A 17,823-nucleotide genomic window follows, 5' to 3' on the forward strand; every position below is an offset into this window, starting at 1 on the left:
TACTGTTTTGCACGCTACAGAAACAATTAATTAATTCCCTTCTTAACTGCATTATTCTTTGTTCTTTTTTTTTTTTTTTTCCCTTTTGTCTTTTTAGGCCCCCGCCCTCAGCAAATGGAGGTTCCCAGGCTAGGGGTCTAATTGGAGCTGTAGCCGCCGGCCTACAGCACAGCCACACCAACACCAGATCTGAGCCGCATCTGCTACCTACACCATAGCTCATGGCAATGCCAGATCCTTAGCCCAATGAGTGAGACCAAGGATCGAACCCACAACCTCATGGTTCCTAGTCGGATTCATTTCCGCTGCACCACGACAGGAACTTCTGTTAACTGCATTATTCTTGATATGAACTCTTATCAGACTTTTCACACTTAAAAATTATCAGTAATAAACTGACCACAACTACTTTGGGGGGAGGGAGTCTTTTTAGGGCCATACCTGTAGCATATAGAAATTCCCAGGTTAAGGGTCTAATCGGAGTACAGCTGCTGGCCTACACCACAGCAACACCAGATCTGAGCCACGTCTTCGACCTATAGCACAACTCATGGCAACACAACGCTGGATCCTTAACCCAGTGAGCGAGGCCAGGGATCGAACCTGTGTCCTCATGGTTACTAGTCAGATTCATTTCCTCTGAGCTACGCTGGGAACTCCCAAAGTCTGTGTTTTCAACAAAGGATTGTCCCAGAGTCCCGTTGAAAAGGACTGTAGCAGGTATATCAAACTACTGACACTTCAAAGAGCAGCCTCTCAGATACAGGCTTCCGGTGCCATCACTTGGAGAAAGGGAAAACTTTCAAACCATTCCAGTGGATTGAGTCAGAATTTCCAGAACTCCTTTTATTATTATTATTATTTTGCTTTTTAGGGCCACACTCAGGGATATGGAGGTTCCCAGGCTAGGGTCAAACTGGAGCTGTAGCCCCTGGCCTACACCACAGCCACAGCCAAGCCAGATCTGAGCTGTGACTGCGACCTACACCACAGCTCATGGCAACGCTGGACCCTTAACCCACTGAGCGAGGCCAGGGGTGGAACCCACCACCTCATGGTTCCTAGTTGGATTCATTTCCACTGTGCCACGACGGAAACTCCGAGAACTCCTTTTAGTAAAAAAGCAGACTACTAACCAAAGATTCAGTGAAATCAGAATGAATCACACAAGACTAAATGAACTAATGAGGGGTCACCATAGTTATTTGTTTGGAATATTGTCTTAATGTCTATTTTCTGGATATAAGGAGGCCTACTCTTTCTTCTTAAGCTATCTAAACCCGTAAAAATTTAATTCTGTAAGAGGAAGCATTCCTGAAACATAGCTGATTCCCACTGACTCTCTCCCCAATGAGATTTGAGAAAGTCTTACTAAATTTCCTTACTGAATCCCCTTAACTTATAATTATAAAAAGTGGCTATGCAACCAAGAGTTTGCCTGAAATGTCATAATTGAGAATAACACTGACTTAATAAGACACTTTTTTTTTTTTTTGGTCTTTTTGCCATTTTCTGGGCTGCTCTCACGGCATATGGAGGTTCCCAGGCTAGGGGTTGAATTGGAGCTGTAGCCACCGGCCTACACCACAGCCACAGCAACTCAGGATCCGAGCTGCGTCTGCGACCAACACCACAGCTCACGGCAACGCCGGATCCTTGACCCACTGAGCAAGGCCAGGGACCGAACCCGCAACTTCATGGTTCCTAGTCAGATTCGTTAACCACTGCGCCATGACGGGAACTCCCCAACACTTTTTAAAATCAATAGTTTCCACACATATTTTTTGTAATTTGTTATTACGAAGCTATATGTCTCAAGATAGGAGGGTAAAACATACTTTATTTTACAGTTTGTCAGCTTTACTTAAAGCTCTTAAACATCTGTATCTCCATTTGTCTTCTTATCTCAGGACACACAAATGTTAGGAATGGGCCTAAGTGGCTGCCTCCTGGGTGTTCAGCTGCATACTAGGCCCTCTGGCCATGTCCATACCAGATGGTCTTGACCTCAAGGAGCTTACCATTTGCTATGGATTGAATTATGTTCCCCACTCGAAATTCCTATGTTGAAGCTCTAAATTCCAATGAGATAGGATCTTCAGGAGATAATTACGCTTAAATGAGGTCAGAAGAGTGAGGCTTTAATCCCACAGGACTGGTGACCTTCTAAGAGGAAGATCTTGATCTCCGCACTCCGCCCAACACCGAGAAAGGCCAGGTAAGCACACAGTGAGAAGGTGGGTATTTGCAAGCCAGAGAGAGAGGCCTCTCTAGAAACCAGCCAGGGGAGTATCTAGCCTCCAGAACTATGAGGAAATACATTCTACTGTTTCAGGTTCTGAGCCTATGGCACTTTGTTATGGCAGCACAAGTAGATTAACGGACAATCCAGTGGAAGAGGTTAGAGATAAATCATTCTTTCTTTACAATTGCTACAGGAACTATGAAGGAAAAGTACAGGATTTAATGAAAATATATTCTGAGAATCCCAACTTGGCCTACGGCAGCAAGGTATGGGTGAGATCAGAAATGCCCTTCCTAAGGAAATGAGATGTACGCTAAGACGTGAAAGATAAGTAGGCGCTATAACCAGGTATAAATGAAGAAAAGGACATTCCAGGTACAGAGAACACCCTGTGCACAAATACAGACACAAAGACAGGAACCAGACCGTACAGACAGTTTTACGGCCGTGGCAAAACTTTCAGGTGTGATCCTGAGAGTAGTAACAAACGCACTAGGCGTTCCCACTGTGGCCCAGTGGTAACAAACCCGACTAGTATCCATGAGGCTTTGGGTTCAACCCGTGGCCTTGCTCAGTGCGTTAAGGATCTGGCATTGCCATGAGCTGTGGTGTAGGTCACAGATGTGGCTCAGATCTGGCATGGGTGTGGCTGTGGCTATGGCTGTGGCCAGCAGCTGCAGCTCCAATTCAACCCCTAGCCTGGGAACCTCCCTATGCTCACCTGTGGTCCTAAAAAAAAGATTAAAAAATAAAAATGCACTAAATGAGTTTAAATAGGGAGTTCTCCAGTGGCTCAGCGGGGTAAGGATCCGTCACTGTCACTGCTATGGCTCTGGTTACAGCTGTGGCACAGGTTTGATCGCTGGCCTGAGAATTTCTGCATGTCACACATGTGGCCAAAAAAAAGAAAAAAAAGAGTTTAAGATAAACATCTAATAATCAATGTGCACTTTAAAAAGATTTTTCTGGCTACTACATGATGGATAAGTGGACTTAGGGGTAGGCAATACTAGACAAAGAAAGACTGGATAGGTAGTTATACCAGTAGCAGAGCCAAGAGATTATAATGGCCTTGCACTACATGGACAGACCAGTGGCAGTAAAAAGAAATAGAGGAAATTAAAAGATATTTGAGAGGTTTAATAGAAAGGAGTTGGTGTGAGAAAGGGGAAGGTAACAAGAATAAAATAAGTTTTCTATCTTGAGGAAGGGGTACCACTTAGTAATAAGCTAAAGAGTAAGAGAAGAGTAGGTTTTTGAGAAAGACAATGACCTCAGTTTCATAAATGCTAAAGTTGAGCTGTCTATGAAATATCCAAGCACATTATGGTGAATTGGTAGTTACAAGGTCGAGAGATATAAATGCGAAGACCATTAGTATAACAATAGCTGTTTTAACATGACAGTAACAAAGCAAGTTCTCATTTTCAGGACCTGTGTCCACATACTTATTGTACATCGAGAAATCATTTCCTTTTTTTTTTTTTTTTTTTGGCCCTTTGGTCTTTTTGTCTTTCTAGGGCCACACTCTCGGCACACGGAGGTTCCCAGGCTAGGGGTCAAATCGGAGCTACAGTTGCCAGCCTACTCCACAGCCACAGCAACACGGGATCTGAGCCTCGTCTGCGACTTATACCACAGTAATGCCAGATCCTTACCCACTGAGCAAGGGCAGGGATTGAACCCTTGTCCTCATGGATGCTAGTCAGGTTCACTGAGCCACAGGGGGAACTCCCATGTCCATTTTTAAACAAACAAACAACAAAAAGTTTCTGCTGGGGAACTCGGAGTAACTCTTGCTCCGTCCATGCCAACCTCTGCCAAACTCTGCCTTCCCACTAGAGAGGCAAAGAACCTATGTGAGATCATTTCCCAGATAAGCCCGACTGTTTAAAAAGACCATTAAATGTAACACGTGGCTATCGCTCTGGGCTTCACAGTCTTTACAGGTACGCAAATTTCCAGATTTTCAAAGTCCACAGAGAAACTAAAGCCTTATATCAGGCACCACTGACACCACACAGAGGGTTTATAGGTGTAGCAGGTGGTATCTCTTTTTAGCACACTCTCCAGAAGCATCCATCCAGGCAGATACCACCAGGTGGCATCAGAGCAGGAAAGTACATAGGCTGTTTCACATGTCAGTTTCACAGGGACAGAGTTTGTCTGTCTTTTTTTCTTTCTAGGGCCGCGTCCACGGCATATGGATGGAGGTTCCCAGGCTAGGGGTCTAATTGGAGCTACTGCCGCTGGCCTACGCCACAGCCACAGCAACGCAGGATCCAAGCAGCATCTGTGACCTACCCCACAGCTCACGGCAACACTGGATTCTTAACCCACTGAGCGAGGCCAGGGATTGAACCCGCAACCTCATGGTTCCTAGTCGGATTCGTTTCCGCTGCGCCATGATGGGAACTCCCATAGGGACAAGGTTTGACACATCATATCCTTGAGCTCCAGGAACCCCTCCCTGCCCAACGCCTATCACTGCAGACACCTGGCATTTACTTTCATCTAATATCTACCATCCAAGTCCACTCCCCAAATGAGAAAGTCAACACTGCAAAAAGACACCCATCCTCAAGGATTAATAAAGCCACCAAGGATAACCCATCCTCGGGTCTGATAAAAGCCACCAACAGCAACACACACATACAGCGCAACAGGTACTCTAGAAACCTCTTCACTCCTACAGGGTTTTCTTCTTTTGTGTGTGTGTGTCTTTTAGGGCTGCACTGGTGGCACAGGGAGGTTCCCAGGTTAGGGGTCAAGTTGGAGCTGTAGCCACCGGCCTACGCCACAGCCACAGCAACTCAAGATCCGAGCCCTGTCTGTGACCTACACCACAGCTCATGGCAATGCTGCATCCAGGCCAGGGATTGAACCCGCGTCCTCATGGATACTAGTCAGGTTCGTTAACCACTGAGCCACGACGGAACTCCCCTACGATCCGTTCTTTACCTCCACTGACTGCTCACAACCTCAAGGAAATAAAGCAAAGACACTTCAACAAATATGAGCATAATTACCTTAAGCTGTAATTAATGGGTATTAGAAAAGCTTTACTTTCTTGTTAACTAGAGACAAACACTATTTACATTGAGCTTCTAAGTGTAGGGCCTAGGTGTCAGTGCTGAAATTCACATATAAATAAATTTAAAACCCTATTTGAAAGGAATTGCCAAGAGGAACCCTCCACAGAGCTGAGCAGAAGCCATTCAGAGCTGTTTAGACTGAGAAAAGCAAAATACAATACTCTCATGGCTTGGGTAAACAAAGAGCTTTAGAATTTCATTTTCTTTCGACTCTTTTTCCACAGATAGGTATACTTTCAACAAAGCTATCAACTCTTTTAGATCAGATATTCTAGACTAGATTTTCTAAGACATTAAAAAAAAAAACCCAGATGGGTTTAAAAATGAAATAGCCTTCTAAAAATGAAAATGATTCAATTTCAGGAAGCTACGTCTGAAATAAACGGTGTGAGCCAGGCCAAAAGAACTTCATAACCAACTTGCCCCAGCAAAGCACTTAGCATTGCAGGCCGGGCGTTCTCACTCCCCGCACTGGAATTCAGCTGCTCTCTTCCCTAATGCGACTAAAGCGACTGAAGACCAATGTCCTGTGGCTTTTCTAAAGCACACTACTGTTCATTTAACGGGTGAGGATTTTACTAACTCATTTTTATGAAGAAGTTATAGCTTCTAACAGGTAATTATGGCCTGCTAATAATAAAACAATAATTAACAGCTACCGTTTTTTTCAAAGTCTACTAGTAGTAGGCACTACACGAAACTCTACCACAATAACATAGTTGAGGGCTTAGTTGAAGGCACTATGCCGTATATTCTACATGCATAATCTTCCACACGTAAGAGGAGGTCCCTGAGACCACTGTGGACAAACTGCTACCACTCCTGCCTAAGGCCAGTACCTCCACATGGACCTAAATGGCCTCCACTCTGCTTACTCAAGAATATTCCAGCAACGATTCTCTCCTCTCCTGCATCAACTTTTCCTTCACTACTGGATCATTTCATTGACCTACAAACATGATGTATCTCCTTTTCATGTTTTAAAAGAGAGGGAAAAAATACTCCATAAGCTTTTCTAACTATCACCTGATTTCTATTCTGTGATCCTCTTTGCAGCAAATCACTTTGAAATAACAGTATATACTCACTAATTCCTCCCCAAAATATCAGAGCAGGAACAACGATAGCTAAATGAAATCTATATACCCTCCACTTAGACTTAACAACTGCCAACATTTTTTCTTGCCAGCTCGACTGGCTGTTCCCGGTCAGCTTCTTTGCTGACAGCTTCCCTCCTCCCCTGACCAGTAAACCCGGACGTTCCCCGGGGCTCAGCCCTTAGATCTCTTTTCTGTCTAGATTCACTCCCTCACCAGGTCAGTGCTTCTCAAACTAGCTGTGGGGAAAGACCAAGCGACATGTTCAGTCCATCACAAACATCACGAAACAAAATAAAAATGAATGAACGGAAATGATCAGATGCTTGAAGGTCACAACGATGCCAGACTGCCTACTCTGAGTTTCTTGCTGAACACGCGTGGCAAACTGGGAACAGAGTTCACGGACCTTCACCAGCCAGCTGGCCACCGAAGCAGCATTTCAGTAGTTTATTTCATCCAATCTCATAGCTTTAAATATCATCTATGGAGTTGCCGTCGTGGCTCCGTGGTTAGCGAATCTGACTGGGAACCATGAGGGTGCAGGTTCGATCCGTGGCCTGGCTCAGTGGGTTAAGGATCCGGCGCTGCCATGAGCTGTGGTGCAGGTCGCAGACGAGGCTCGGATCCCACGTTGCTGTGGCTGTGGGTAGGCTGGAGGCTACAGCTCTGATTGGACCCCTAGCCTGGGAGCTTCCATATGCCTCAGGTGCGGCGCTAGAAAAGGTAAAAAGACAATAAACAAACAAACAAACAAATAAAATCTATATGCTGTCAATCCCTAAATGTATATCTCATCCTTGATCCCCAGACTCATATATACAATTGCCTTGTCAACACTCCTTCTTGGACGCCAAGCAAGCCCCAAAGACCTAATTCCTCTAATAATCCCCGTCCTGCCCTCCCAAGAGCAAAACCACAACAAAAAACCCCTGCTCCACTCACAATATTTCCTATCTTGCTCAATAAATGGCAACCATATCTTCTACCAACTCAGCCTCAAAACCTTACTGTCGCACTCAATTCCTCTCTTTTTCTCATATACCAAAATTAACTAGCAAAAACATCATCAGCTCTCCTTTCAAAATACATCCAGAATCTAACCACTTTTTACCACCTAAAACTGCTACCACCCTCTCCAAGCAATCATCATCTTGACTGAATTATGTAATGGTTTCCTCACTTATTTTCCTGCTCTCACTCCTGCTCTCCCTAACAGTCTGAGCAACTAGTGACCTTGTTCAAACATAAAACAACCATTCAATAGGGAAAGAAAAGTTCTGTCAACAGATGGTGCTGAATAAGAGCTGTCCATTACCTTACACCACATGTAAGAATTAACTGATAAATGAATCGAAGACCTAAAGGAAGAGCTAAAACCATAAAACCCTTAAAAGGAAACAGGTGAATTATTACAACCTCGTTCTGTTTTCTTACATTCTGTATTTGCCTATTGGCATCCATTAATTGCCCGTCAAACTAACAGCCAAACTTGTGCAGATCGCCCCTGCAACCCGGCTTTTGTCGGTATGCAAGAATCCTCCTGCAAACCCTGCAGTCAATCCGGAGTGCAGACTCCCAGTCACCTCCTTCAATCAAATTCTCACACAACAAGCCGATTACCTCCCCTGCCCTCTACCAAGCCCGGCCAAGGACCAGACAACTGGTCCATTTCTACAGCCCAGAACCCACCGACATTATTCAAAGCAGCCAGTCCTAACCTGTCTTCCCTGCCCTGCTTTACCTCTTTTATGGAACTCCCAGGAAAGGCTCTCTGACTGCCCCTGGCAACTTTCTGCCTCCTGACCAAAACTGGTGCTTTCTCACGTGGCCCCGCATGACACGCTTGCCCAAACTCTTGAGGAAAGTGTAAGTAATAAATTCTTCTTTTGATAACATTAGACTCTTTGTGTCATTCATCAGCTACCTTTATAAATTAAGGCCCAGGAACAAATGAAATCTTAAATTAGGCAATGGTTTTTCTTAGATAAAGTATCAAAAGCACACCCCCCCCCCCGCCGCAAAAGCAAATAACCTGGACTTCATCAAAATTATAAACTTTTGTGCATCAATGGTCACTATCAAGAAATTAAAACAACCCACTGAATGGGAGAAAATATTTGTGTATCAAGTATCTGATAAGGGTCTAGTATAGAGAATATATAAAGTCCTCTAACAATTCAACAATCAAAAGACAACTCAAATTTTTAAATGGGTAAAGGCTTTGAATAAACATTTCTCCAGAGAAGAAAGGCAAATAGCCAACAGGTGCACAAAAAAGATGCTGAACATCACTGGTCATCTGGAAAACACGAATTAAAAGCGCAATGAGAAAGAAATTCAGCAAAGTTGCAGAAAACAAATCCGATATACAAAAAGCAACTGCATATAAACACTAACAATGAACAATCCAAAAAAGAATTTAAAAAACAATTCCATTTATAATAACATCACAAAGAATAAGATATTTATGAATAAATTCAACTAGGGAAGTGAAGACCTATACACTGAAAACTACAAAATATTTCTCAAAGAAATTAAATATTTAAGTGGAAAAACATCCCATGTTCGTGGAATCAAAGACTTCATATTGTCTGAAACTATCACCCAAACTGACATACAAACTCAATAAATTCCCTATCAAAATCTCAGTTTTTTTTTTTTTGCAAAAATAGAGAAAAGGACAGACATATAGGCCAACAAAATAGAATAGAGCCCCAAAATAAATTATTCTCCACATATATGGTCAAAAACTTCTGACAAGGATGTCAAGACCATTCAATGGATTAGGGACTTTTTTTTTTTTTTGGTCTTTTCTGTCCTTTTAGGGCCATACCTGCTGCATATGGAGGTTCCCAGGTTAGGGGTCTAATCGGAGCTGTAGCGGCTGGCCTACACCACAGTCACAGCAACACCAGGTCCGAGCCGTGTCGCGTCCTACACCACAGCTCACAGCAACGCCAGATCCTTAATCGACTGAGCAAGGCCAAGGATTGAACCCGCAACCTCATGGTTCCTAGTCAGATGCATTTCCACTGCGCCACAATGGGAACTCTGGGACAGTCTCTTCAACAAATAGTCCCGATAGGAGTTCCTGTTGTGGAGTAGTGGGTTAAGGATCCAGCATTGCTGCCGCTGTGGTCATGGGTCGGGAACCTCCATGTGCTGTGGGTATGGCCAAAGGAAAAAAAAAATAGTCCTGAGAATATTAGATATTCATATACAAAAGAATGAAGATACTTACCTTACATCACGTAGAAAAATCAACTCGAAATTGATCAAAGACCTAAGTATAGTAGTTGAAACTAAAGAACTCATCAACAGCAACTCTAGCCTCCTTTCTATGCTTCAACATAGAAGCCAAGCAGGTTCCCACCTCAGGACCTTGGCATATGCTGTCACCTTACCTGGAATGTTCATGACCAATATATTACGTCAACATCATTCACTCCAGACTCCCGTACTCAATTCAAACATCACCTTAATGAGAAAATCCCTAAAAAATACGACTTACAATTTCAACCCCTGCCTCACAAAAACACATATTCTCATATCTCATTATCCGGTTTTATTTTTCTTTATAGCACACAATACCATGACATACCATACATGCTTTTGTCTGTCTGTCAGTCACTCTTGCATAGAAAGGAAATTCCATGAGACCAAGAACTTTTTTTTTCTTTTTGGCCACAACCAGGGCATGTGGAAGTTCCCAGGCATGCCACAGCAGTGACAAAGCTGGACTCTCAACCCACTGAGCCACCAGGGAACTTCAAGGACAAAAACTTTGTCTGCTAAAACACTTTATCTCCCGTATCTACAACAGGGCCTGCACATAATAAAAACTTAATTATAGTATAATAGATGGGCGGATAGATGAATTAATTTCAACAAATGAATAAATGAATGGAGGCAAAAAAACAAACAGAAATATAACTTGTAAATGGTAGTACAAAGATTCAACCAAGTATGCCTGATCTCAAGCCCAGGCTCTTTACTTCCCTGCTGTAATTCCACTTACCAATGTGGAGACACTGGAGGAATTACTTCTTAGGTGGAAGTGTATTTTGTGTAACAGAAAGATATCACAAACATCTAGAAATCCATTTTTTGTTTCCTGTCCATTTTACTTGCAACTATCATATTACATGGAAAAAGCATAACAATTGAGAGCCTCTAAAATTACTGAACTTCATTTTACAGTGATCAGCTATTTTTAAAATTATACTATACTAATTAAATGAATGACTCCTTCTCAAAAAATAATGCCAAACTAGGTGCAAACCCCAAATCTCTCTGCACCCATCAAGTATACTAGAGAGAATAAGCCAAAGGAAATGGCTTTATAACTGGTGGGCATACAGTAGGATCTATTCTTGCAAGAGCCATTCTGGTGCTGAAGCAAACAGAGATATAAGTACACTACTCCTCTACTTCTGACCAAGACTCCGAGGATAATTACAACAACTGTTAAAGCTTTCCAGACTGGGCTACAAGGATAAGAAACAATGGGACAAATGGTAGGTCACTTGTATTATTAATATCAGTTTCTCCACATTTACTACAAAAATATAAGTAATAATTAAACCTATTTAAACACCTTATTATCTCTTTTTTGTCTTTTCTAGGGTCATACCTGTAGCATATGGGGGTTCCCAGGCGAGGGGTCAAACCAGAGCTACAGCTGCTGGCCTACGCCACAGCCACAGCCACAGCCACAGCCACGCCAGATCGAGCCACATCTGCGACCTGCACCACATCTCATGGCAACAGTGGATCCTTAACCCACCGAGTTGAGCCAGGGATCAAATCCACATCCTCATAGATACTAGTCAGGTTCGTTCTTACTGCTGAAGCACAACGGGAACTCCCTCAAACACCTTGTGTTTTGTGGTTCTTACCTTCCTGGCTTCTCTACTGCAGATGCTAAGCCATGCTTTGCCTCCTACTGCACACTCCCTACAAAAACCTGGCCAGCTGTCTGCAGAAGAGGTACCATGGAGCTTCAATTATTTGGGGAGATGACTAAGCATAGAGACCACGTAAGCCAGTCCCTTCATTTTACAAGTGAGACAATTCCAGCCCAGAAATTCCTGTTGAAACCACACACAACTTGGCGGTGGCAAAGCCGTGACAAGCGTCCATATTTCCCAGCTCCATCCGGAGTGAAACGTTTTCTACTCTCTAACATTAGAGATTATGCTGGACCCTCAATCGCTGGACCCTAGGGAACTCTGTGAGTTCTTTTATTAAAAAGTATTTATTTCTGATCTTTATTAATTAAATATTTAAAGGCAATTAGAACAGACCTAACTTTTTTTTTTTTTTGTCTTTTTGCCTTTTTGCCTTTTCTAGGGCCGCTCCCTGCAGCATATGGAGGTTCCCAGGCTAGGGGTCTAATCGGAGCTGTAGCCACCGGCCAACACCACAGCCACAGCAACGCGGGATCCAAGCCACGTCTGCAACCTATACCACAGCTCACGGCAACGCCAGATCCTTAACCCACTGAGCGAGGCCAGGGATGGAACCTGAAACATCATGGTTCCCAGTTGGATTTGTTAACCACTGCGCCACAATGGGAACTCCTATTTTTTAATTTTTTTTTTTTTTTTGCTATTTTTTAGGGTCTCACCAGCAGCATATCAAAGTTCCCAGGTTAGGGGTCGAAAAAGAGCTGTAGCTGTTGGCCTATGCCACAGCCACAGCCACAGCAACGTGGGATCCGAGCCACATCTGCAATCTACACCACAGCTCATGGCAGCACCGGATCCTTAACCCACTGAATGAGGCCAGGGATCAAACCTGCATCCTCATGGATACTAGTCAGGTTTATTACCACTGAGCCACTATGGGAACTCCCCAGCCCTAACTTTAGATACCACTAAAAGAACCAAGAAATTCCTCTAGTTTAAATTGATCCCCCAGTTCCCCTGGTTTCAAATAAAAATCATGTTCACAGGATATCCTTCCTTCTCAGCAAACTCTGTTCATTTAGAGACACACCTTCCTGGAAGAAGCCACCTTCCTTGTGCCTTAATTCATGTCACCTGGTCTTTTGCAAAGGCAAATCTCAGACAACTTCCAAATACAGGGAACCAAAGGAGAAAATGCCAGAAATAACATGAGAGTGACTGTATGCAAGTATCTGCTGAACACTGTGCTGAAAAGCCGCTCCCTTTTGACTCGTTACACCTACTCAGTGCCTCACTCCACTAAGAGTCCCCGCGGTGCCCCTGCCCAGTGTGTACAAGGCCACTGAGATCCTCTGCTAGAAATGAACTTAAAGACAGAAATGCGGCTCTCAACTAAGAAAATACATCCACACTTAAACTCATATATTTACAAGAATTCTGAAACTAATACACCTTAGAATAAAACTAAAAACTGAAGCACTATCGCATGTGTTAAGTGATTCTTCTAATAGCTCTAAGAAAAAAGGAAATCAGGTGGTACCATGATCTTTTTTTTTTTTTTCAGCTTTTGCCTTTTCTGGGGCTGCTCCCTCGGCATATGGAGGTTTCCAAGCTAGGGGTCTAATCAGAACTGTAGCTGCTGGCCTACACCACAGCAACTCGGGATCCGAGCCGCGTCTTCAGCCTACACCACAGCTCACGGCAGCGCCGGATCCTTAACCCACTGAGCAAGGCCAGGGATCGAACCTGCAACCTCATGGTTCCCAGTTGGATTCGTTAACCACTGAGCCATGACAGGAACTCCGATACTCATTTTATAGATGAGGCAACTGACGAAATGAAGTGATTCATCTATGTTGCAAGCTATTTAAGTGACACTGCCAAGACTGAACCCTAAGATGTTTCTGACTCGTAACTCCAGTTTAATATCAAATCACAGTGAGCTTTCATAAAACAGCCAAAATGACCTGACGAGAATCTTTAGAGGACAGTCCTACTTAATCACTGGAGCACTTTTACAGAACAAAACCCATAACGACAGGAACAGAAAGAATCACGTGTTCCACACATTTTTTAAACATATATAATGTGTATATAAAGTACACCTAATAAACAAATATGAATATTGTAGTGTCCTCCTCCATAATTATGAATCATGCCTTTCTGCAGAGAAATTTTTCAAAGCCACTGTTTTATCATAGCCCTATTTCCTTAGTGTTACCCCAAATTTGGCTTCTTAACAAATCATGGTAAGTGTGGGTGCAAATGTAAAAAAATAAAGGTTTGGGGGCCCCAACGTGGTGATTCTAATTTAAATAAGTTTGGAATCTGCACGTGAACTGTTTATTACTATTTAAATGTGTATTTTAATCTGCATAATAAGTATTCCAGATGATTCTAATTATCCAAATTTGTAGTACTGCCCCATTAGGAATTCTTAGAGAAAAAAGCAGGCTAAGAAAATTTAAGAAATCAAAATCCAGGGACAATGATTATTCACGAATCTCCCTAGCCCTGAAGCCAGAAAAGAACAAGTGAAAGACAGCACTGTTCTAACCATGAACCCCAATTTAGTTTCTGCCCTTGCCCCCAGGTGTCAGAAAAGGTGGCCTCTTACTTCTCCCATAAGACAGATGAAGTCGCTGAGTTTTAATTTCAGCTTTCTCAGAAAACTCAGTAAACTCCGAAACACACACATAAGACTGTGACGGGTACTTAAGTGTCCGCTATGCCCCAAATGCAAAAAGTGACACAGAAAAGAGGACGGGGGTGGAGAGTGACGAAGGCGAGGGGAGGAGATGGCCTGGTGAGAGCGCCGGCCACGGGCGGGCGCAGACAAGACGCCTTCGGGAAGAAACCCGCCCGAGAGGAATTCCTCCGAGTGGCACTGAGCCCAGCCCAGGAGGGACTCCTCAGCAGGAGATTGCGATCGCCGGCTACTTACAAGCTGCCTCTTCTTGGAAGGCTCAGCTCCTTCTGCAAAACAAAACACAGATGCAAGTTAGGGAGAAAGAAGGTTACATCTGAGTCTACGGGTCCGCCCTACACATCCGAGGAGATTTACAGCAATGTCTTAAAAATGGCAAAGGTCAAATATTTCTAAATAATGTCTCCCTGTCTTTTAAATTTTAGGGAAATAAACAGTCTGGTTAGCCGTCTAACCATTGTTCCTTTCCAGAAAGCAATGTCTCCCAGAAGACTTGCAGCATTTTACCCACTAGATGGAAGCAGCTCGCCAGTGTGGGTGCCAGGCACTCACTGGACCAGCCATCGGCTGTAAAGGATTCATATCATCAGAGTGAGGGATGTGAAAGGAATGAAAGCGAATGTTTTTACTTCTGGTTTTTCTGGCCACGCCTGTGGCAGAAGTTCTCAGGCCAGGGACTGAATCTGTGCCAGAGCTGTTAACCTGAGCCACAGCAGCGATCAAGCCTGATCCTTAACCTGCTAAGCCACAGCGGAACTTGTAGAATATTTTCTTTAATTAGAAAATATTGGGAGTTCCCTTCGTGGCTCAGTGGTTAACGAACCCAGCATTGTTGTGAGCTGTGGTGTAGGTCGGATACTGCCCTAAAAAGACAAAAAAAAAGAAAATATTGTAGGGAGTTTCCACTGTGCCACAGTGTTAAGAATTCAACTGTAGCACTTGGGTCACTATGGAGGAAGAGGTTCAATCCCTGGATTGGCACAGTGGGTTAAAGGATCCACCATTGCTGCAGCTATGGTGTAGGTCGCAGCCACAGCTCAGATTCAATCCCTGGCCTGCGAACTTTCCTATGCTGAGGGTGCAGCCATTATTTAAAAAAAAAAAAAAAAAAAAAAAAAGGAGGAGTTCCTGTTGTGGCACAGCAGAAGCAAATCCGACCAGGAACCATGAGGTTGCTGGTTCAATCCCCGGCCTCACTCATTGGGTTAAGGATCCGGCATTGCCATGAGCTGTGGTGTAGGTCACAGACGCAGCTCGGATCCCGTGTTGCTGTGATTGTAGTGTAGGCTGGCGGCTACAGCTCCGATTCGATCCCTAGTCTGGGAACCTCCATATGTCGTGAGTGCAGCCCTAAAAAGACAAAAAGACAAAAAGAAAAAGAAAAGAAAGAAAATACAGCCAGAATACAATCATTTTTCAATATCTCCAAAGACAAAAATGCTTACAAATTCTTAAACAAAAACCCTGGATTTAGGTATGTTTTAGAAATTAGAATGGGGGGGTAATTAAAGGAACAGTGTGTGTGTGTGTGTGTGTGTATATATATATATATTTTATATAAAACCCTCAGCAAATACTGGATCACCAACAAAATACATCAAACACATTAAAATTTCTCCAGTAAAATGTATGACAGGCACAATATATGTTATAAAAACTGTGAAGAGTCTCAGTTCAGTTTTGTCAACAGAAGAGTTCGAATTAGATCACGTTTTAGTGCTAAATGAGTAACAGAAAAACTTCTTGGATTTTGCTATTGCAATCTAAGCCACCCTGATCTCAGCCTCCCAATGGTCTCACAACTGGTGAACCCCTCCTCTTCTTTTTTTTTTGGGGGGGGCATGAAATAGATTCATTAGGAGAGGACAATTGTGAGGGATGCAAGCGGGCAGGCAAGGAGGCTCTGCCAACCCCCTCCTCCTCTATCCTTATTCCTCTGTGATCTATTCTCAACAAAACAGAGAGCTTCTTTTAATTAGGGCTGCACTTGCAGCAAATTGGAGCTACAGCTGCCAGCCTACACCACAACCATAGCCACTCGGGATTTGAGCTGCGTCTGTGACCTAAAGCAATGAGGCTCACAGCAATTCAGGATCCTTTACCCACTGAGCAAGGCCAGGGATCAAACCTGCACCCTCATGGTTACTAGTCTGGTTCGTTTCCACTGAACTACAATGAGAACTCCTCACAGTGATCCATTTTTTTTTTTGGTCTGCTTGTCTTTTTAGGGCCAAACCCAAGGCATATGGAAGTTCCCAGGCCAGGGGTCAAATCCAAGCTGCAGGCACGTGCCAGTCTACACCACAGCCACAGCAACACCAGATCCGAGCCTCATCTGCAACCTACATCACTGCTCAATGCTACGCCAGATCCTCAAGCCACTGAGCAGGGCCAGGGACTGAACCTGCGTCTGCGTGGACACCAGTGGGATTTGGTACTGCTGAGCCACAATAGGAACTCCCAGAGTGATCCTTTCAAAGATCAGTTAGATCACAACACTCCTGGCTCAAAATCCTGGAATGAATCCCCCTTTCATTCAAGAATAAAATTCAGGAGTTTCAGTTGTGGCTCAGTGGGTCACAAACCCAACTAGTATCCATGAAGATGCAGTTCAATCCCTGGCCTCACTCAGTGAGTTAAGGCTCCCACTGAGTGGCACTGCTGTCAGCTACGGTGTAGGTCACAGATGCAGCTCGGATCCCTGCCAGCGCCTGAAGCTCTGATTCAATCTCTAGCCCAGGAACTTTCATTTGTAGCCCTAAAAAGCGGGGCAGGGGAAAAAAAAAAAAAAAAAAAAGAATAAAAGTCAAAGTCAACATAAATATCTAGATGGGTGACCCATTCCCCCTCCCAGTATCTCTCTGACCTCCTCTCTGCCCCTTGCAGACTCTAATCCAGCCACACATGACTCTTTTTTTTTTTTTAAAGGGTCGTACCCATGGCATATGAGGTTCCCAGGCTAGGGGTGGAATCAGAGCTGCAGCTGTCAGCCTACGCCACAGTCACAGCAAGGCCAGATCCAAGCTGTGTCTGCGACCTACACCACAGCTCAGGGCAACACCAGATCCTTAACTCACTGAGCGAGGCCAGGGATCAACCCCGAATCCTCATGGATGCGAGTCGGGTTCGTTAACCACTGAGCCACGACAGGAACTCCAATCCAGCCACACAGGACTCTTGTTCGCCAGACACTTCAGTCAGCCTTAAATTTACTCAGCCTTAAATCCTTGTGCTAATCTGTGCCCTCTGCCTGTGACGCCCTCTCCCAGACACAGCTCCTTGGCTAACTCCCTACAGCCATGACATCTCTTGGCTCAATTTTCACCTGAGTTCTTGATGAAGCCTACTACCCTGACGGCTCTAGATAATATTACAACTTACCTTCCACCCCATCCCCCTTCCTCTGCTTTACTCTTATTTATAACCAATACACTTTCAATACACTTACCGCTTCCAACATACTACGTAATTTACTCGTTTATTATGTTTATCGCTTATTTTTTTGTCTTCCTCCACTAGAATCTAAGCTCCATGAGTACAGGGATCTTAGTCTGTTTTGTTAATGCATCTCAATGACGTAGAACAGTGATTGGCAGGTAGTAGACGCTCCAAAATATTTGTTCAACAATTTCACACACTCTCCAATACCTGGTATTTGTTAAGACTGTTTAATTTTTGCCGACCTAATAACTGTGATCGTATCACAGTATGGTTTCAATTGGTATTTCCCATAATTACTAGTGAAGTTAAAAATGTTTCATGTATT

General features: G+C 43.7%; 1 protein-coding gene across 1 annotated transcript in view; it reads right to left on the bottom strand.

Moving 5' to 3' along the window:
- The window catches only part of MAST2 (microtubule associated serine/threonine kinase 2), a 212,537-nt gene that overhangs the window by 90,928 nt on the left and 103,786 nt on the right, over positions 1-17,823 (bottom strand). Inside the window, 1 exon segment of the mRNA XM_047789211.1 lies at positions 14,295-14,326. Within this exon segment, the coding sequence (XP_047645167.1) occupies positions 14,295-14,326 (32 nt within the window).

This window comes from Phacochoerus africanus, chromosome 8 (genome assembly GCF_016906955.1).
Source record: "Phacochoerus africanus isolate WHEZ1 chromosome 8, ROS_Pafr_v1, whole genome shotgun sequence".
Lineage (NCBI taxonomy): Eukaryota > Metazoa > Chordata > Mammalia > Artiodactyla > Suidae > Phacochoerus > Phacochoerus africanus.